This window comes from Geotrypetes seraphini, chromosome 5, assembly GCF_902459505.1.
Source record: "Geotrypetes seraphini chromosome 5, aGeoSer1.1, whole genome shotgun sequence".
Taxonomy (NCBI): domain Eukaryota; kingdom Metazoa; phylum Chordata; class Amphibia; order Gymnophiona; family Dermophiidae; genus Geotrypetes; species Geotrypetes seraphini.
This window is the reverse complement of record NC_047088.1, coordinates 91,641,135-91,663,120: the sequence shown is the minus strand read 5'-3', so window position 1 is coordinate 91,663,120 and position 21,986 is coordinate 91,641,135. Positions and strand designations below refer to the sequence as shown.

The 21,986-nt window shown below is 41.3% G+C and overlaps 1 protein-coding gene across 4 annotated transcripts in view; it reads left to right on the top strand.

Moving 5' to 3' along the window:
• ATXN2L (ataxin 2 like) overlaps nt 1–21,986 on the top strand; it is a 414,538-nt gene that overhangs the window by 177,564 nt on the left and 214,988 nt on the right. For 2 of the 4 annotated variants that reach the window (XM_033946502.1, XM_033946498.1), the window contains exons 11-13: nt 186–389; nt 957–1,046; nt 2,668–2,732. In XM_033946502.1, the coding sequence (XP_033802393.1) occupies nt 186–389; nt 957–1,046; nt 2,668–2,732 (359 nt within the window). The remainder of the gene's footprint in view (nt 1–185; nt 390–956; nt 1,047–2,667; nt 2,733–21,986) is intronic. The other 2 variants (XM_033946500.1, XM_033946501.1) reach the window with 2 other exon arrangements.

Sequence of the window (21,986 nt, the reverse complement as noted above, 5' to 3'; positions counted from 1 at the left end):
TTGTGAACTCTAGGAGAGTATAGTGTGAATGCAGATGAGTTGTGCCTTCTTGAGTGAACTGATTTATGAGAACTGTTTGAAGACCAGTGATCTGTTGATAGAACGGTTGACCTTAGAAATGGATATATTGAAGTTTTTGGAGAAATATTCATGATTGTATACAGTATAGCATTTTTTTCTTACAGCAGTTGGTCGAATGTACCCACCGCGCTCTCCAAAGTCTGGTTCCACTGCCCCTTCGATATCTTCTCAAGATTCTCCTGTAGGGTCTGCTGTCCCTTCTGCTCCTACTTCTCCTCCTGAATCTAGAATCTCTGCAGAGTCCAGTTCTTCCATGAATCCACAATCTCCCAAAACTACCTCCTCCACGGTGTTTGCTCCTTCTGAAGGTACCAGAAGTAAAATGAGGCTGCCTATTCAGTATATGCTGGGAAAAAGAGGCTGGTGGGTTTAGAGTTCAGAGGAAGCCCTAGTGTATCGCCCTTGGCTGCAGATTATCAGTGATAAGAGTAGATCTGTTTGGGGGAGAGAGGTCAGAGAGAACATTTTTAGATGATTGTGAATGCAGGTTAATGGTGCTAAATCCCAACACTGGTTCTAACTGATCCAAAAGCAATTATCTAGTCGTAACCATTTTAAACTGGTTCTTCCCTTTGTTTTAGATAGCTATTTTAACAACAGTTCATGTCCAGGGACCGCTATCTAAAGCTTCATTAGGAACCTGAGTTTTACTGTTAATTCTTAATCTTGATTAGCTCAGTCTGTTTAATATGTTTAATATCCTCTATAAAATTAATATCCTGTATAGAATTATTTGGCCTTGATTGTTCATGCTTGTTGGAGCCATATTTTTTTATATTTTATATATATATATATATATATATATATATATATATATATATATATATATGTGTGTGTGTGTACAAATCTTCATACAACATGTAATTCTCTTAAAGCAAAAGATGTTCTTGCTTGTGGAGCAAAGGATGGGAGTCGGCCTTTAGATGTGACGACACTGTCTGATCTCACAAAGTCATCTTGCAAAGGTGTGCCTCTGGAAACTTAATGTGATTGGGATTTCTTTTATTGGAGAGATGACCGTAACCTGTTGTTGATGGAGGGATTAGAGAATGACACGGTGACTGTTACCCGCAGAAACGGGGTGAAAAAAAGATTGGTATCTGCGGGTTTGGGGACAAGGCCATTCACCGCCCTGTGGAATGGTGAATGGCCTTGTCTCCGCAGTAAAGTATCTGTTATGCGTTAACTCCCTTCCCACCCCTCTCAGTCAGCAGCCTTCCTCATGATTACGTGGTCCAGCTGCCCCTTCCCTCCTCCCTATCACTGCGATCCTGGCATCTCTTCCCCTTGTCGGGCCATCTCCCTCCCTTCCCCTTACCTTTGCAGACACTTTTCAGAATCGAGGTTTTCTCTCCGAACAGTCCTGACGCCATAGCCTTCTTCACAGGTCATGCATGACTACCCCAAAACTTCTCCTCTGACGCAAACCGACCAGGCAGAAACAGGAAGTTGCATCACAGGAGAAGTTTCAGGGTAGTTGTGTGCAACTTGTGAAAAGGCTAGGGCATCCAGGCTGCTTGGAGAAAAAACTAGTTTCTAAAAAGTGCCCGCAAAGGTGACGGACAGGGAGGAAGATGACCCAACGAGGAGGGGAGAGAGGAATAGATGCCAAAGGGAAATGGGGAGGAGATAGGAGGGAGCAGATGCCGAATGGAAGTGAGGAGGGCAGAGAGAGAGAGGGAACAGATGCTGGAAGGGAGAGGAGAGAGAGGTCAGAAGAAGAAGCCGAAGGAAGTGGAGAGAGAGGGAGGAGCAGACACTGGATGAAAGTGGGGAAGGGAGAGGGGAACAGATGCTAAAGGGAGAGGGGGGAGCAGATGCTATAGGTAGACACAATAAAAGGGAAATTGAGGACTGGAAAGTAGACAAGACGTAGAAAACAAATTGAGAAGGAATAGCAAAAAAGGAAGGAAAAGGGAGAGGAGAAAGAGATACTAGACCATTGGAGGAGGAGACAATTACCAGATCTGAAGGGAGGAAAGAAGGAGAGAGAGATGCTAAAAACCACCTGGGGGGAGGGAGTGAGAAAAGGAAGGGGAAAAGACAGATGCCAGACTATGGGGGGAGTGGAGGAAAGAATATGGGTGCCAGACCAATTTGGGGGAAGGAGGGAGAGATGGAAGGGAGAGGCAGACAGTTTCTGGTAGAGGCATAGAATTAGAGCAGATGCCATATGGAAGAGGCAGAAAGAAGGAAGACAGTGGATGGAAGGAAGAGAATGACAAGAAGATGAGGAAAGCAGAAACCAGACTTTTTTTTTTGCTTTAGGATAAGTAGAATTGTAGCTGTGTTGATAAATGTTTATAAACAAAGCCCTGCCAGCTGATGATCTCTTCCTCTAGTTCAGCAGCCAGAGCTCTGATTTATAAAATGACAATTGTACAGAATATTGTTTCTTTCTATACTTTAATAAAATAAGTTCAGTATAAAACTATTTGAGGCTTGTGCAGATAGGATCAGATGGTTCACGGGATGGGGTGGGGAAGGGGCCCGAGCTCCCAATGATGGGGCAGAAATGGGGACATATTTTTTTCCCAGTGTCATTCTCTAGGAGGGATATCATCTGGGTTTTTTTTTTGGTTGCAGGGCTACAAATTGATCAGAAGAGAAACCAGTTAGAAGAACTGCGAAAGTTTGGAGAGGACTTCAGGGTAAGAGATGAAAGTCAAATTGCATTGTTGGAAACAGGCAGAATAATTGATGCATGTGCAGGTGATGTTGTCCAATGTGGAGAATCACCTAGAGCCATCTTAAGAACATATGAATAGCCTTACTGAGTCAGCCCAATGGTCCATCAAGCCCAGTAGCCCATTCTTACAGTGGCCAATCCAGGTCACTAGTACAGTAACTGGCCAAAACCCAAGGAGTAGAAATATTCCATGCTACAGAAACAGGGCAAGTAGTGGCTTCTCCCATGTCTTTCTCAATAACAATGAACTTTTCCTCCTAGAAATTGTCCAAACATTCTTAAAACCAGCTATGCTATCTGCTCTTACCACAACCTCTGGCAATGTGTTCCAGAGCTTAACTATTCTCTGAGTGAAAATTTTTCCTCCTATTTGTTTTAAAAGTATTTCCCTGGAGAGGAAGTGACATCACCAAAGAAGATGGAAGCCTAGAATAGAGGCTCTGTCTTTGGCTGCTAGCCGCCCCGATCTACCTCCAGCCCACGGTGGCTCTGAGCCTCCTCAGCCGGCATATGGGGAGGGTGAATTCGCCGGGATCCCAGATTCCCCACAACGGAGTGTGCCAGGGAAATACCTGTTATCCCAGGACAAGCAGGCAGGTATTCTCACATATGGGTGACGTCATCAACGGAGCCCGGATGCTGACGCCTCACAAGCAGACTTGCTTGAAGAAACTCGAAGTTTCTAGTTGCCCGCACTGCGCATGCGCGAGTGCCTTCCTGCCCAGCATAAGGCGCGTCTCCTCAGTTCTCATTTTTCCGCAGAGCCGAGAAGTCCGTCTTTGACTCTCTGCGTTAACTTCATTACTTGTGCCTTCTCTGAACCGCGGTTTGTAACTTTTTTCCTCATGAATTGCTGTTTTTTATTTTCAGTTTAAAAAAAAAATTTTTTTCCTCTTCCGTCTGTTTTCCGGGACAGGCAGCTCGGCCGCAGCCTGAGGGCTTCGATCTGGCGGCAGCTATTTTCACTTCTGTGTCCCGGAATGTCACGGGCTTCAAGAAGTGTAGCAAGTGCCAGCGCGCGATCTCTCTTACGGACCCACACCATCAATGCCTCAAGTGCCTTGGGACGAAACATCATCCTAGGTCATGCCTGCGCTGTGCTACGCTTCAGCCTTGAGCTTTCAATCGTCATCGTATTTTGGTGGACAAGCTCTTCGAGATGGAATCTTCTACTGATCCCTCGACTTCAAAGGCGACCTCGGCCTCGACTCCTACCGAGGTTCCTCCTGCTTCTGCTTCCACCTCGAGCCTCATCAGACCTTCGTCGTTTGCAGCGGCTCTTTCTTCAACGACATCTGCTGTATCTTCCCCTGTTTCCTCAGGTCAGATAGCTCAGCAGTTGGTTCCAGCGGTAGTGATTAAAGTGCCTAAGACTACCAAGTCAAAGCACACTCACACTACCTCAAAGGAACCTCCAGCCAAGGCAGGTGGTCCGGTTTCAGACGCTGATCCATCCTTGCCGGCTTCTTTCCAGACCATGTTGGAGAAGCAATTCATTCAGTTCTTTATTAATATGAGACCGAAGCTTCTTCCTCTCATCCAGCCTGGGCATTCAGCAGTCTCCCGCAAGGTCGAGCCGCTTCCACTGCCTCAGGCTGACCTAACACACTCTTTGCAGGGAGCAGAGTCTCTGCGAGTGTCTGGTCTGGCATCAGTGCACATACAGCAAGGAGCAGATTCTTTGCAATTGCCTTGGAAGGAATTCTCACACTTTATACAAGGTGCAGAGTCTTTGGGAGTGCATCAAGGTTCCTCCACTAAGCCTCTGGAGCTTCGATCTACAGCCTCCAGTCCCATACATTTGTTGATACCATCGGCTGCTTCCATCTCTGAGGCGAAGTCTTCTCGATCTTCGAGATCTGCTTCCAGGCACAGTTCTCATCGACGATCAAGGCCTTCTTCGAGGCATCCTTCCAGGCATAGTTCTTCTTCTAAAGAAAGACTTTCTTCCACTAAGCCTCGATCTACTCCAACCTCGACTAGACCACCGACTCCTCGTTCAAGGTCTCCAATGCTGGACCTCGAGGATGTCCCAGTTTCGATTGCCTCGTCCAAGTCACCATATTCCTTTGATGCCTTTTTTCCTGCCGAAGCTTCATCTTCGACCCAGGCTTCTTCGACGTCCTCGAGTCCTTCTCGAGGCAAAGCATTAGCAGATCAGCTATCTTTCTCATCTTTTCTTTGTCAGATGGCTGTGGACTTGGATCTTCAATTATATTCTGGCTCCAAATACTCAAAGGAGTATCTAGAAGTCATGCATCTTTCTCAACCTCCGGCAGAGTCTCTTAAGCTTCCACTTCATAAGCTTTTGAATCAGATTTTTGATCGATGCATGGAAACATCTTTTTCCATACCAGCTGTTCCAGGAAAATTGGACTCTAGGTATAAAACTGTGCATCGCAAAGGGTTTGACAACTCACAGTTATCTCATCAATCCCTGCTTGTCGAGTCATTCAAAAGGTCCCATCTTTCCAAGGTTTATGCCACCGTTCCTCCTGGAAGGGAAGGGAAAACTATGGACAAATTTGGACGTCGCATCTATCAAAATGCCATGATGTCCTCTAAAGTCCTCAATTATAATTTTCAATTCATTACTTATTTTGAATTCCTTATTTCTCTATTGCCAAAGTTTTTGACTTATCTAGATACTCAAAAGCATTTTGAATTTCAAGAAGTCCTGGCTTCTTTATCCCAACTCAGATTACATCTTCTGCAGTCATCTTACGATGCCTTCGAGTTGTCTGCCCAGGCAGCTGCTTGTTCTGTGGCTATGCGTCGTCTTGCTTGGCTTCGTACCATTGACATGGACCTTAATCTTCAAGACCTCTTGGCTAATATCCCTTATGATGGCAATGACCTCTTCGATGAATCCATCGAGGCAGCCACAAAGAAATTGCCTGACCATGGGAAATCCTTTGCTTCTATTGTCAGACCCAAGCCAAACCTGTACGCCCTGCTCCTATCTATCAGTGGCGTTTTACTCCGAGGACAGCTCCTTATAATTGCCCTCCTCTAAAGAAACAGCAGCCTCAGAAACAACAGAAACCTCAACCTTCTGCTGCACTTAAGGCTACTCAGCCATTTTGACTCTTTACAACAGAGCATAACCTCCACTGTTCTGACTCTGTCTCATTTTCCCCCTATAGGAGGTCGTCTCCATCATTTTTATCACCGATGGATGATAATTACATCCGACCTCTGGGTACTTTCCATCATCAGGGAAGGATACTCTCTTCATTTCTTTCAGATTCCACCAGAGCTTCTTCCAAGAGAGTATCCTTCCAATCCATCCCAGACCGCCCTTCTTCTTCAGGAAGCTCAAGCTCTGCTTCGTCTCCATGCCATCGAATCAGTTCCCTTGGAGCAGCAGAACAGGGAATTTTACTCGCGTTACTACTTTGTTCCGAAGAAGACGGGTGATCTGCGACCCATTCTGGATTTCAGGGCTCAACAAATTTCTAGTCAAAGAAAAATTTTGAATATTGTCCCTGGCATCCCTTTATCTCCTTCTTGAGCAGAACGACTGGTTATGCTCTCTGGATCTCAAGGAGGCCTACACTCATATCCCCATTATCCGGCCTCCCGTCAGTACCTAAGATTTCGGGTGGGGAATCTGAATTTTCAATACAGAGTACTACCCTTCGGCCTGGCCTCGTCTCCCAGAGTGTTTACCAAGTGCCTGGTAGTAGTAGCAGCAGCAGCTCTAAGGAATCATGGTCTTCAGGTATTTCCCTACCTAGACGACTGGCTCATCAAAGATTCCACATCTCAAGGGGTTATTGTAGTGACCCAACAGACTACCTGGTTCCTACAAAGTCTGGGATTCTAAATCAACTTTCCCAAATCTCAACTTCAGCCCTCACAGAATCTACAGTTCATTGGAGCTGTTCTGGACACCGTCCAACTCAGAGCATTCCTTCCACAACAACATCTGGAAGCTCTTCTTCAACTCTGTTATACAGTGTCTTCCTGCTCTTCCATCTCAGCGAGACACATGATGGTACTTCTGGGTCACATGGCCTCCACAGTACACGTGACGTGACTCCTTTTGCCAGACTTCACCTCAGAATTCCTCAGTGGACCCTGACATCTCAATGGACGCAAGTTTGCGACCCTCCTTCTCAACACATCTCAGTCACTCCTTCATTGAAGAAGTCTCTCCGTTGGTGGATGCTCTCTTCCAATCTTTCCAGAGGCTTGCTTTTTCAAATGCCCCTTCCATCAGAAGGTCCTCACGACAGACTCTTCGACCTACGCTTGGGGCACTTATCTCGATGGTCTCCATACTCAAGGCCTCTGGACCAGTACGGATCGTCAGTGTCATATCAATCTGTTGGAACTCAGAGCGATCCTCAAAGCTCTCAATGCTTTTATCAGCCAATCTGAATCAGTTCTAATGACACTGTACACTACTATTATTTCATCTGTTAGAAGCAATAAACTGTTTGCAGCATCATACACATTGAACTTTGGCCTTCCTATTTCCACTAGAAGCTTCCAGTATACAAAATTCTGAAATAACTACTAATCCTACTGCAGTAGACAATATTTAAGTCACAGAAACAAAAAGGGTTAAAACTTTTTGTAAAGAATACAGAAACTAGCTATCTTCAACAGGAAGTTAGGAGTGCTTTCAAACTATTTCTAGAAATCCGGCCTGTACTGGAAACAGTGTACAGAATATATCTTCTGAGCTTTTACCAAGTCATTTATATAACGTGGATGATATTCATATGTCTTACTGAATCTTTCTATAAGAGATTTGTTAACTTCTATCTACCAGTAAAATTCACTTTTAATTATTCTTATTTTCCAGTCAGATATCATTTTGAATTCTTTTTTTTTTAATATTCTTTATTCATTTTCAAAATTACATTAAATGTTAAAAATATTCATTCAGATTAACATTTACTTCCTCACTTACAAACAATCATTTTGAATTCTTAAGTTCACACCGTCTTTGAACTAATTTTCATTTCATCTGAATCCAGACTCATATTCTTAATCATATTTCGTTCTTGAAAAATGGTATTTTCTTTTTCTATAAAGTTTCTCAAAGTTGCTGGAGATCAGTTAAGCCTTGCAGCATCTCATTGAGCCTTTAACTTGAGCAAATAAACGCCGGCTGTTTAGCTGTCTAACCTTTGGAACTGTCAAGTGACCTATTTTTTTATTCTCATTGCATCCTGGGATTTGTAGTTCTTGCTTCTTCCATTTGACCTTTTCTCTTGTATAGAAAAGGAACTTTATGAAATATTTTTGGTTTATTTCTCCAGCACAATTATTTATCCAGTGGCAGTGATGATCCATTTGACGGACACAACATTGACAGATACGACAGTGTTAAGATCATGAAGGCCGGTAGATTTCACAGCGATTTCAGACTGCCCAGTCATACCCCCGGTCGTACTTGTGATGCTTACCGCTTCTTAGGTCTGAGAAATCGATGTCAGTGTCAGTAAGGCGGATCGTGCCTGGATAAGAAAAATCAGCCCATGTGTGGCAAGCCAGAAGTATGAAGACAATGAAGTTAAACACAACAGCATAGAATGTACAACAGACAGTACCGGCGTATTTAAGCAGGAGGATGTGCTGCAGGATAACATAGCGTAGGCCACACTTAGGTAGGTGACGGAGACACAGAACAAACCGCATGGGTCCTTAACATAAGTCTCCCCCTCCCAGCTTCCTACTGCCCCCGAGTGACCTTTTACATCATGACTGTTTGCATTAGAGGGGATATGATAGAGACTTACAAGATCATGAAGGGCATAGAGAGAGTGGAGAGGGACAGATTCTTCAAACTTTCGAATAATAAAAGAACAAGAGGGCACTCGGAAAAGTTGAAAGGGGACAGATTCAGAACGAATGCTAGGAAGTTCTTCTTTACCCAACATGTGGTGGACACCTGGAATGCGCTTCCAGAGGACGTAATAGGGCAGAGTACGGTACTGGGGTTCAAGAAAGGATTGGACAATTTCCTGTTGGAAAAGGGGATAGAGGGGTATAGATAGAGGATTACAGTCCAGGTCCTGGACCTGTTGGGCCACCGCGTGTGCGGACTGCTGGGCACGATGGACCTCTGGTCTGACCCAGCGGAGGCACTGCTTATGTTCTTATGTTCTTATATTAGCATCATATCCATTGCTCCAATTCTTTACTGTGTTTCTTATTTAGAAATAGAATGATGAATCCATCTTCCTTCCTATATTCCATGTCTCAAGAGTTATTTGCATATAGCCTGAATATTCTAGTGGAGGCATTCTAAAGAGAATCTCATCTTCTTTTATCTTGCTTCAATAACAGTTTAAACAGTTGATTCAAAAATGATTCCATTTGTCAAATATCATTACATATAGATAACTTCAAGTTAAAAAAAAAAATATAGAGAAATAAGACAAGCCAAAAGCAATGAAAATAATCATTAATCAACTCTTCTTCCAGAACAACCTCCATAATAATAAAAATAGATGTTTGATATTATAATCTCTATAAAGACATCGGTTGTTCGCAATTCTCCAGAAATTCCTGTAATTTTACAGGATCTTCAAAGTTCAAAGTTTTGTTGGCATATGTTACCCTCATTATAGCAGGTTACATCAGTCCATATCTAGCACCAAGAGATCCTAGTTTTGGGCACATCTCCAACAGTTTTTTCCTTTTATATACAGTAGTCTTAGCAAAGTCAGGCACAATATGTATTTTTGAATCCTGGCACTTTAGATTTTTATTTTCTTTTGCTAGTCGGATAATTTCCATAACTTATTGATGTCTCAAAAGTTTTAAAATTAAAGGACGTGGCCCCTGTTGTTGTTTTGTTCTCCATGCAGGGATCCTGTGAGCCCTTTCAAATTCAAGTGGAAATCTCGTAAGAGGCAGGATCTTTGGAAGAAAGTTTTCTAGGAAGGAAATCAGGTCATTTTTTTCCACTCCCTCTGGTATCCCGATTATTCTCAAGTTATTTCTTTCCCCTCTATTAATACAGTCTTCTAGGTTTCTCGTCAGAGTATCTATTATTTTCCTGTCCACTTTGTATTGCTGTATCTCTTTCTCATTTGCCTCCGTTCTTTTTTCCAGTTGATCATATTTGAGATCAATAAGTTCCACCCTTTTCATGAGGTTTGCTACCTCATCTTTAACCTCTTGAAGTTTTTGTGAGTTGTTAGAGACAATATCTTTGATTTGTCTGAGCTCTGATAAAATATCACTGCTGTCTTCTTTCGGCAGCGGCACTTTCGTGGAAATTGCCGGCTCTGGCTTAGATCTTTTTGCATTACCTGAACTTGTACCAGGCATGTCTCCTTTCTGCTGTTTACCCGATGCCATATTAAGCTCAGAAATCGTAAATATAACTGGTGGAACTAACTTTTATAGCTTATTTACTCTTTTATTAAGTCTATTACTGTGGAGCTGCTCTTTCATCCGACCGCGCTTCCAAGCCACGCCCTACCATACAATTCTTACAGGATGGGTTCTGATCCCTGACTCACAAATTGGATTGTAGAAGATAATCATTTTTCTTAGCTCTGCCTCCTTGTCTCCCTGAGCAGTGCCCTCTCTCCTCAGCCTTAACTTCTACAAGCAAGTTTAGAAGATGTCTTTTACTCTGCTCTGCACTAGATTTATTACTTTCAGGTTGTAATCTGATTTTTTTCAAGGTTTCCCTGTGCTAAGAGTTTTGGGACAACTTTGCCTGGGAGAAGAGCCAGACGTTGGGGTCTAAAACTAGGAGGACCACAGTTTGAGAGCACCTGTCTGACCAGCCTGCTGTAACACTTGAAGCTTGGGAGTAGGTTCCATGGGAGTGTTGCTTGCCCCTGTGGAGTCAGGTGCTGGAATGTAGGCCAGGTGCTGGTCAGGAGACTTGGCAGTCTGTTATGTGCATCTTCCCCATATATTTCAGATTTTGGAATCTGAATAAAATGCAGCCCAAGGAGATAAGCCACCGGAGCCACCCTTGCTTTTCTGAGGCAGAAGTCAGTACTGGGCAGGCTTGCAAGGCCTGTGTCCAGTATATGGACATTCAATTGAGGACAGGCTGGGGAGGGCTTCAAAGGCTGGGATGGTTAAGATGGGCTGGAGTGAGCTTTGATGGAGACTCCAGTAGATAGAACCTAAGCATAATACCGGGCAGGGCGCTGGGTTTCTGGCCTAGAAATATCTAAGAAAAAGGACCTTTTTAACTAAATTAATTTATGGAGCATTTATGGTTGGGCAGACTGGATGGACCACTCGGGTCTTTATCTGCCATCATTTACTATGTTAGAAGTCCCTTCTCCTTTTCTAGCTGCAGTGAGAAGCTGATGCAGTCACAGCACATGGCAGTTCTGAAGGTTTTTGAGGTTATCCCAAAGGTCCTCTAAAATCCTGTTTCCTTAGCAACAACAGCAGATGAATCCAGAGCTAGTGCAGACATGTCAAACTCTGGCCCGCGAACCAAACCTGGCCCACAGGGTACTGAAATTAGGCCCGCCAGACAATTTCCAATTTCCCCTAAAGCTGGCTCGCTGGTACAAGTGCCGCATCATTTGTAGATTCATGCCGCATCATCTGTAGGTTCACTTGGCCTACAGAGGATCGCTGGTCAGCAGTAGCAATCCTAGCAGGCTGCCTTAGCCTCAGCTGCCCATTTCCTCTGGCATGGTCCCACCCCTCCTCTGACGTACGGGACCGTGCCAGAGGGAATGTGCAGCTGAGGCTACGGCGGGCTGCTAGGATTGCTACTGCTGACCAGCGATCCTCTGCAGTCCATGTGAACCTATAGATGATGCGGCATGAACCTGCAGAGTCAGGTCCCAAGCAGACCTGCAGCTGAGGAAAGGTATTTTGGGGCTGGTATTCTTAGAAAGTTATAATTTAGACAGGCAAAAAGCAAAACAAAATTATATATGTTCAAATGTATTTTATTGAGCTCATCCAAAAAACAAACAAATAAACAACAGGATCTACAAACAAGCTCAAAGCTTTATACAATACCTCACACAAAACTCCCCACCCCCCACACCACCCCCACCCCCAGGTCCTCCTCCCAAAACAAACCCAACAGAGGCAATGAGTATCATAAAACAACACAAGCATACCAATGGTAATAGTGATACAGAAAAACATAGGATCAAGAGTTAAGCAATCAGCTATGAGCCAAGGGTGTCATGGTGGTCCAAAAAGGCTCACAGGTGCGTTGAAAAACGCGCCCTGAGAGGGAGGAAAAGTCCATCACATCCCTGCGTTCCCACATCAGGAGAGTAATCATCCGGCACCGCAAGATAGAGTAGTCTGGCGCGTCCCCCTCAAGCCATTTCAGTAAGATACATTTCAAGGCAATAAGGACAGTCCACTTGAGGAAAGCAGGAGCCCCCCTGTGACGAGGGTAGAAATGGGGAATAGTTCCAAATAAAACCAAAGGAGAGCGTCTAATTGTAATGGTCCAAATACGCTCTACAAAAAGAAAAATAGTATTCCAAAAGGAGCGAATATTGGGGCAAATCCAGAACATGTGGCCCAAGTCTGCTTCAGGGGTCTGGCATCTGGGACAAGTAGCTGACTCGCGAAACCCAGAAAGATAAACTCTTAGGCCCTCTTAGGAGAAATATACAAACTGAAAACTATCTTATAATGTTGCTCCCAAAAAGTGTGTACTTGCGAAGAACAGGTAATCTACGGACTGCCTGCAAAAGCACCTCTTCAGGGAGCTCTATAGCAAGGTCCCGAGTCTAAGCATTCCGTAATGTAACATGATCAAACAAGGGGGACTCATCCTTCAAATGGCAATGATGAAATTTAAGGGGAACCGGGAGTTGAGAACCAATGGTAAAAGCTGTAGACAACAGCTCCTGACAGGAAGCCTTCAACGAACCAGAAGGAAATGAAGTAATGTAATGGTGAATTTGCATATAGGCAAAGTAATCAGTAAACGGGAGATGAAATTCTTCCCGTATCTGTGCAAAGGATTTAATTCTTCCCTCATCGACCAATTGAAACACATAATGAATGCCCCTTGATTCCCATCGAGAAAACTCAGTCCATCCACCCCAGGGAGAAAGGAGCTATTAAATCAGACAGGTAGAAAGGGAGTGATAGTAGCAGAAATAGAATGATATTTGCAGACCCATTGCCAAACCTTCTGCAGAGGACGGTGTAACACCCTGCTAAAGAGAGACTCAGGCAAAGAAGAAGGAATAGAATATAGATAGGGACTAAAATGAACGGTCCGGAAACAGGAAAGTTCCAAAGAGGTGTTAGTAAAGGCAGACGTACCCCTGAAAAGATCATTAATATGTCGCAGGCCACATCCAATGGTCAGATAGCGAAGGTTCAACAAACCCAATCCACCCTTGTACCACGGAGCCACTGCCAGTTTGTACGGCAGCGAGGTCGCTTCCCAGCCCACAGAAATCTCTGAACCAAATGCTCAAGGCGGCGGGCACCCCGAGGTCAAATAAAGAGGAAGGACCTGAAAAACATATAACCAACATGGGACAATGAGCATATTATAAAGATGCACCCGCCCCCAAAGTGAAAAGGTAGGGTTCCCCAGAGCTGCAATTTATTCTGAAGGGCCAGAAACAACGGTTCCACATTCAAATGATACAATCTAGACAGATCCAAAGGGATAAGTACCCCCAAGTATTTCAACGTAGAATCGGGCCAACGAAGGGGAAAGACACCCCTCCAGGACGTACACAAACAAAATTATATATAAATATTAAAAATAAAAGCGTTACAGGTATCATATTAAATAAGCTTAACATATTTCATGTGCTCCCATCATTAGTTAAGCACAAGTTTTTTCATCATTTCCCCCAAAGTAAGTGAAAAATTATGCAATATTAAATGCACTTATCTGAGCTCAGTTAACAATCCTGATTCTGGTGTTTCAGAAACAGCACAGCTAACCCCCTCTTCTACGAAACTGCGCTAGCAGTTTCTAGTGCAGGGAGCCGCGCTGGATGGCCTCCCGATGCTCATGGAGTTCCTGTGAGCGTCGGGAGCAGCGTGGGCCATTCAGCGCGGCTCTGTGTGTTAGAAACTGCTAGCACAGTTTCGTAGAAGAGGGCGTTTGCCTTTTTTATTTATTTTTATGCATCGCATTACTGACGTGGGGTTGGAGAGGTTGTAACCCTATACTTCTACTAAGACTAAGGGGTCCTTTTAGTAAGGTGCGCATTTAGTGTGCGCTAAATTGGTTAGCGTACCTTAATAAAAGGACCCCTAAGTATCTAATATAATAAAATGCTAGGCCGCGCATGCGCACTAAAAAAAACGTGTTCCCTGATCTGTCGGGTTTTTTTTAGTGCGCATGTGCTTGTTGTACGTCACCAAACTCGGCAACGCAAGCCATGTCCGCCGTCGACCTCGAGCTCCTGGGGGCCGGCGGCTCGAGTCGCCCAGCCGGTGCTGAGTCCCCCCCACTCCCACTTCAGCTGGCATGGACGGTTTGAGAATGAGGGAGAGAACAATGCAGCCAGACGGACCGCGGGAAGGGAAAGGGGGGGGGAGGGTTTCGAGGGAGCCGGCTGGCCGCATAAATTATTTTAATTTGAAATCTGCCGCCGTCGCCGCGGCTCCTCTCTCATCTTCCGACATAATATAAGTGCAGCTCATGAGAGGAGCCGCGGCGGCGGCTTTGAAAACGGCTCCCTTAGTTCGCTGCATTTTTTTTTTTAAGTTTAAAACTGCCGCCGTGGCTCCTCTCACGATCCCGGCCTGTGTCAGAGAAGGCTTCCGACGCAGGCCGGATCGTGAGAGGAGCCGCGTAGGCATCTTTAAACTTAAAAAAAAATCCAGCAAAGAACTAAGGGAGCCGTTTTATCTCCATGCTGCTACGAAGGAACAGGTGAGGGGGAGGGAAATGCTGATGCACAGGGAGCAGGCAGGCATGGCAGGCAAGCAGGGGAAGAGGGAAAGGGGCTGCTTTGGGGGTAGGGGTGTGCTGGGGGCACATAGCTGTCATGGGCAGGGGATCACAGAACAGGCAGGCATGGCTCAACAAGGGGAGAGGGAAAGGGGGCTACTTTGGGGTGAGGGGTTTCCTGGGCCAGACAGCAATCATAGGGGGGAAACAGAAAGGGGCCACGGAGCAGGCAGGCATGGCACAAAAGGGGGCAGGGGCATTGGGAAACGGGGCTGCTTTGGGGGGAAGGGTGTTCTGGGGGCACACACCAATCATGCCGGGGAAGAGAAGGGGGCCACAGAGAGATAGGCAGGCATGGCGCAAGACAGAGACACAGACAGAAAGAATGACAGACAGACAGACAGCATCCAAGCACAGAGAGAGAAAGGAAAAAAAAAATAGTCGTCTACTCTAGCACCTGTTGCACAGGGGGAGAACGAAAGAGATGCTGATGGACAGGGGGTTGAAGAAAAGGAACGGAGGACTAATGTTGGACAGGGGGAGAAGGAAAGAGGTGCTGCTGGACAGGGGGGAGGTAAAACAAAGGGAGAAGGGCTGCTGCTGCATAAGGAGAACAGTGAAGGGGTGGTGGTGGACACAGGGGAGGTAAAAGGAAGGGAAAATGGACAGGGGGAGCAGGCAAGGGGTGGTGATGGACAGCCAAGGAAAAAGAAAGGCAGAAAGAAAAAAAGCGGCTAAGGAGAGAGAGAGAAAGAAATAAAGACAGACACACACACATATGTTCTAGCACCCGTTAATGTAACGGGCTTAAAGACTAGTCTTTTAATAAGGTTCAGCCCACAACTTAGCCTTTTTTTCAGATTTCAGCCCCTTATGTGATTGAGTTTGACACCCCTGGACTAGTGGGATAGCACACATCTACCAGCAGGTAGAGATTGAGAAACTGATTAACAAATGGTCCTATTAGCTGGCACACCTCCTGTATTTTCCGTATGATCTTATCTCCAGCAGGCGGATGGTCGCTGTTCAACTAGCTCCTGAATTATGGCTGTGTCTGGGCAATTATATTTCTTCTGTTGAGGTTTCTCTTCAGTGAGAAAGGGGTTTCTGGCTGAATGGTGCTGGCTTTAGGGGTTACACTTGGGCCCCCCAGGTCCCTGCCTCACCCTCCCTCCAGTGATAGAGGGTCTGACTGGGTCTCTATTTTCCTTCTTTCCCTTAATTGTAAAAAACAAAACACAGGGAGACCACAGTTACTGAATTGCATTTCTGCCCTGATAGTGCTCAGCAACTGGCATTTACCAGCATCTACCGGCACTAACTACAAAGAGCTTGTAAGTATCTATTTTTCAGTTGGAGCTGTGGGTTCTGTTATATAATTGTGTGCGCGACTGTGGTTTCTGTCTTTTAGTTGTGTTGAACTGCAGGTTCTGTGTTGTTTTCTAAAACACTGGACTTTGTAGGGCAGTAGCAGTGATTTAATAAATATGTGAGGAATACTTCAGTGAACCGCGCGCAGTGGGTGCGTGCTTGTTCGTCTACATTGATATGAATGACGAAGCATTCATGCAGTTTTCCCTGAGGTTCACTTTACTAAATGTATGTTGCGGCTCTTGGGAAATATTGCTTCAGTTGGCTCTGGGTAGGTTTTTATAACACTGTTGACGGAGCCAGCTCATTTCAGTGCGAAACAGGTGTGCACTTTGGTCTCCTGCGTTGGCGGGAGCACCGCAGCATTCAGGGAGTTTATTTCTGCAGATGCCTTATGTCAGCGGATGCCGCGTCTGTGTGGAAATATTAGATTGGCTGGCTTCGGCGATTTTCTTATAAGAACATAAGAAGTTGCCCCCGCTGAGTCAGACCAGAGGTCCATCTTGCTCAGCGGTCCGCTCCCGCGGCGGCCCATCAGGCCTAGTGCCTGAACAGTGGTCCCTGATTAATTTTGTAACCTACCTCTAATCCCATCCCTATAATCTACCTTTACTCTTATCTGTACCCCTCAATCCCTTTGTCTTCCAAGTACCTATCCAAAGCTTCTTTGAACCCCTGTAGCGTGCTCCTGTTTATCACATCCTCTGGTAGCACGTTCCATGTATCCACCACCCTCTGTGTGAAAAAGAACTTCCTGGCGTTTGTTCTAAACCTCTCCCCTTTCAATTTCTCTGAGTGCCCCCTTGTACTTATTGATCCCCTTAATTTGTTTTTTTTTTTTTCCATTATTTTTTATTTTCAAATCTTACATAAAGTGTACAAAATATTAAATACAATTGATAAATATATATTATCACTTTTATATCTAATACATTATATATCTAAATTTGATTTTCCCCCTCACCCTCCCCCCACCCTTTTATTACTTTAATATTTTAAATTTTCAAATTTTACAAAAAATATGCAACATGTTATAATACAATTAATGAATATTCAATAACATTTTTATATCTAATACATTATGTTCTAAATAAATTTTATCCCCTCTCCCTCCCCCCACCCTTCTATTACTTTTCATTCATACATTACATATTGTATAATATATTATAACATATTATTTAGAAATTATTTTCCTTACCCCCCCTCTATGTGTGTCATAAAAAAAAAAAAAATCTTGAAATGAAGAAAAGAAGAAAAACCATATTATTTATTCATTACAGTATTTTGTCAATGGCCCCCATATTTTTATGAATTTGGTATATGTCCCTCTTTGTATTGCTATTGTTCTTTCCATTTTAAATATGTGACATATTGTATTCCACCAAAATGTATAATTCAGGTTATTATAATTTTTCCAATTATTGGTTATATGTTGAATGGCAACCCCTGTCATTATTAATAAAAGTTTATTATTTTCTGGTGAAATTTGACTTTTTTTTCTCATCATCATTCCAAATAATATTGTATCATATGATATTGCTATATGATTTTCCATCAATTTATTAATTTGTGGCCAAATTGAATTCCAAAAAGATTTAATGTAGGGACAATGATATAGTAAGTGATCTAATGTCCCTGGTTCTAGATTACAGTGCCAGCATTTATTGGACTTATAACTGTCTAATTTTTGCAAACGTGTAGGGGTCCAAAAAGCTCTATGTAATAAAAAGAACCAAGTTTGTCTCATAGATGCTGACACTGTACATCCCATTCTCCAAGACCAAATTAGTGGCCATTGAGATGCATTAATCTGATGTCCAATCTCAATGCTCCAAATATCTCTTAGACCATTTTTTGGTTTTTTATTCAAATATCCAGATATTAATTTATACCACAATGCGGCTTGATGTCCTAGGAAGTCTGTTTGAAAACATAAGAACTTTAAACTATATTGATTATTTAATGTTTTCCATTCAGGGAACCCAACCTGAATGGCCTGCTTCAATTGCAACCATTTAAAACTTTGTGTTTTATTAAGACCAAATCTATGTTGCAATTGTGAAAAATCCAGCAGTTTACCTTCTGAAATAACATCATCTAAAGATCTAATGCCTGCAATAATCCAGTTCTTCCAAAGGATTTGAGCTCCGCCAATTTTGATCTTGGAGTTTATCCATATAGATTGATTAGTTGATTTGTTTATTGGGATTGGTGTTAATTTATCAATAAACCTCAATGTTTTCCAAGTATCCATTAATAATTTATTTTCTCTGTATCTTCTAGGTATGTTGATACTTGGCAAATGAACTAAATTTAGGGGAAACATAAGGCGCCATTCTAAATATAACCAATCTGGTGTATTATCTATAAGTTCTGGGAGGATCCAATACATACCCTGACGTAGAATATAGGCTTGATGGTACCTATAGAAATTTGGAAAATTTACCTCTCCCTCTTTAATTGATTTTTGCAAAGTTACTAAAGCTATTCTAGGTGTTTTGCCAAGCCAAAGAAATTTTGTTAAAATGCTATTAAGTTTTTTATAAAAGGACCCCTGAAAATAAATAGGTATCATACTCATTTGGTAGCAAACTACAGGTAACATCATCATTTTAATAGTTTGAACTCTTCCCCACCAAGAAATATGTAATGGGTTCCATTGCTCACATAACTCCGTAACTTTTTTTAATATATATTTTTCATTCTCTTTTACTGTATCTTCAATTGTATTTTTAACTTGAATGCCAAGATATTTAAATCCTTCTTCTTTCCATATGAATGGAAAAGTATCAAATAATCCTTTTACACAATGAACATTCAAGGGTATAATTTCAGATTTATTCCAATTAATTTTATAACCTGAAAATTTACCAAACTTATCAATTAATTCCAATAAAGAAGATAAGGTTGACTCTGGATTTCTCAAATAAAGCAAAATATCGTCAGCATAAGCCGAAATTTTATATTCCATATCTGAATATGGAATACCTTGTATCTCCCTCTTTTGCTGTATTGCTAACAATAAGGGTTCTAATACAACATCAAATAACAAAGGAGATAAAGGACAACCTTGTCTAACTCCCCTCTGCAATTGAAAACCATCAGATATCTTATTATTAATATTTAGTCTTGCAATCGGGAAGCTATACAATGTTTTTACCATTTGTATAAATCCAGAACCCATACCAAACCATTCTAAAGCCTGATACATAAAATTCCATTCTACTCTATCAAATGCTTTTTCAGCATCTAATGAAACTGTAAAAGCCGGTTCATCCATTTTTTTTGATAAGTTTAACATGTGAAATAATAGTCTAGTATTATTAGAGGAATGTCTTTTAGCAACGAAACCCATTTGATGCATATCTATAATATGTGGGAGAGCTTTGGCTAATCTCAAAGCCAAAATTTTCGCCAAAAGTTTATTATCAACATTTATCAAAGATATAGGCCTGTAGTTCGAAACCAAAGTAGGATCTTTATTTGGCTTAGGCAAAACAATTATTATTGATTCAGCCATAGTACCTTTAATATTACCTTTTATAAGTTGTGTCTGATATAAATTTAGTAAATATGGGGAAAGGATATTTTGAAATGTTTTATAAAATTCTACTGTATAACCATCACCACCTGGAGCGGATCCAACTCTAAGAGATCTCAATGCTGTTTCTAATTCTTTTAATGATATAGGTTCATCTAAACTCCGTTTTATATGATCAGGAACCTTAGGTCCATTAATTAAATCTAAAAAATTTTTCCCATCTTTTTGTTTCTCCAAATAAGGCTCGGAAGAATACAGGTCTTTATAAAATTTTAAAAATTGTTTTAATATTATATTAGTTTGATTTGTTATTATACCATTATCATCTTTAATTCCATTAATATTAGTTCTTCTTTTTTTTGCTTTAAGATAATTTGCCAATAATCTCCCCGCCTTATTAGAATTTCCATAATACATTGTTTGCTTGGAAAACAAATCCCTTCTTATCATTTTTGAAGTTAATTCATTATATTTACCTTTTGCTTTTAAAAGAGCTTGCAAAACTTCATATTCCCATTTACTTATCAATTTAGCTTCTAATATTTTTATTTCTTTTTCTAATTCTAAATATTGTATTTTAATCTGTTTCCTAATAAAAGCTGAATATGATATAATATTACCCCTCATAGTTGCTTTAAATGCATCCCATACATTCTCTATAGATGTATCTTCCACTAAATTTATTTGAAAGAAATCGTTAATTTGTGTTTTAAAATTTTCCAAAAATTTGTCGTCCACAAGCAATGCATTATCAAATCTCCAAAGAGGTCTATCATTCTCTAATTGATCTAATTGTAATTCTATCCATACTCCCGCATGATCCGATATAATAATAGGATCTATGGAAGCTTTAAACACCTGTTGTACTTTATTTGTTGAAACAAAAATATAATCTATTCTTGAAAATGATTTATGAACCTGTGAACAAAATGAAAATTCCTGATCATTAAAATGAAGAATACGCCATATATCTTTCAAATCACATGATTGAACCAAATTTTCTAAACCTAAAGATTTTATATTTTTACCTGGTTTTTTATCCAATAATGGATCCATTACAGCATTAAAATCTCCAGCCACCACTAAATTAGAAGCAGCCAGTGGTAACATCATATTCTGTAATTTTTTAAAAAATTCTGATTGATTCAAATTAGGGGCATATATATTGAACAACGTCAGGGCATCATTTCCCATACCTATATCAATTTGTATCCATCTTCCATGTGGATCTGAATTTTTTACCTTAATATTGGCCATACATTTTTTATTTATAAGAATTGCTACCCCTGCTTTTTTACCCTCTGCTGGAGCAAAAAAACATTCTTTTACCCACCCACCCGATAATTTCTGTGATTCCTTTTTACTAAGATGGGTCTCCTGCAGACAGTAAATATCCGCATTTTGCTTTTTTAAAAATGTTAATACTTTTTTCCTTTTTATTACGTGATTTAGGCCATTGACATTAATAGAATATATCTTAAAAAACATTATACATTTTAATACTTTTCATTATAATCTTTTTCTCCTCTTCTTTCATATTCAGAATCCTAAAAATGTTTTTCACGACACACATTTTTACCCCTAAAATATCTAATCCCTTGTTTATTATTTCCTTAATCTTTATAGTAAATACTCTCCTTTTCCCTCCCTTTCCCACCCAATACAATGGCTGCTTAAGGATACACATTGGAAATGCAACCCAAACATTCTCCTCCCCTCTAGGCATTCAATATTAAATCAAATTTCCCCTCTATCTATTTATATTAATCTTTAATATTTTTAGTCATATTTTCATAACATTTCATTGATGTATCTTTAACCATTTAACAGTTTTTAATTTATATTTCTTTGGTGTTATCATTACATCATAAAATTTCATCTTGAACATATATTTAGTATGTTATTAATGTTTTTCTTATATCTTGTTCTTCTTTCTTATAAATTTTATTGCCTTTTCTTTATATCATTTTTCTTTCTTCAGATATTTCGATATTTCATATTTTTATAATTATTTCATAAAGTCATCAAAACCATCTTTAAATTTTATATTAAAATATCATAGGTTCTGGTTTAGAAAGAAAAGCTTTTAGTTTTTCTGGATCCTCAAAATACAAGGATTTGTCTCCAGATGATACTCTCATTTTCGCTGGATAATATAGACCATATTTAAAGCCTTTTTCTTTTAGTTGAGGTCTCATGTCTAATAGTCTCTTTCTTTTATTTGCTGTATTTTTGGCAAAGTCCGGTAAGAACCATATTTTAGATCCTTTATAATTTAGATTTTTGTCTTTCTTTGCCGCATTTAATATTTCTAATGCTTGTTGGTATCTAAGCATTTTGAAAATTATTGGTCTTGGCCTGCCTTTATTTTCTGTATTTTTAACTGGGATCCTATGCGCTCTTTCTATTTCAAGTGGTTGTTTCAAGTCTAGTTGTAATATCTTTGGAATTAA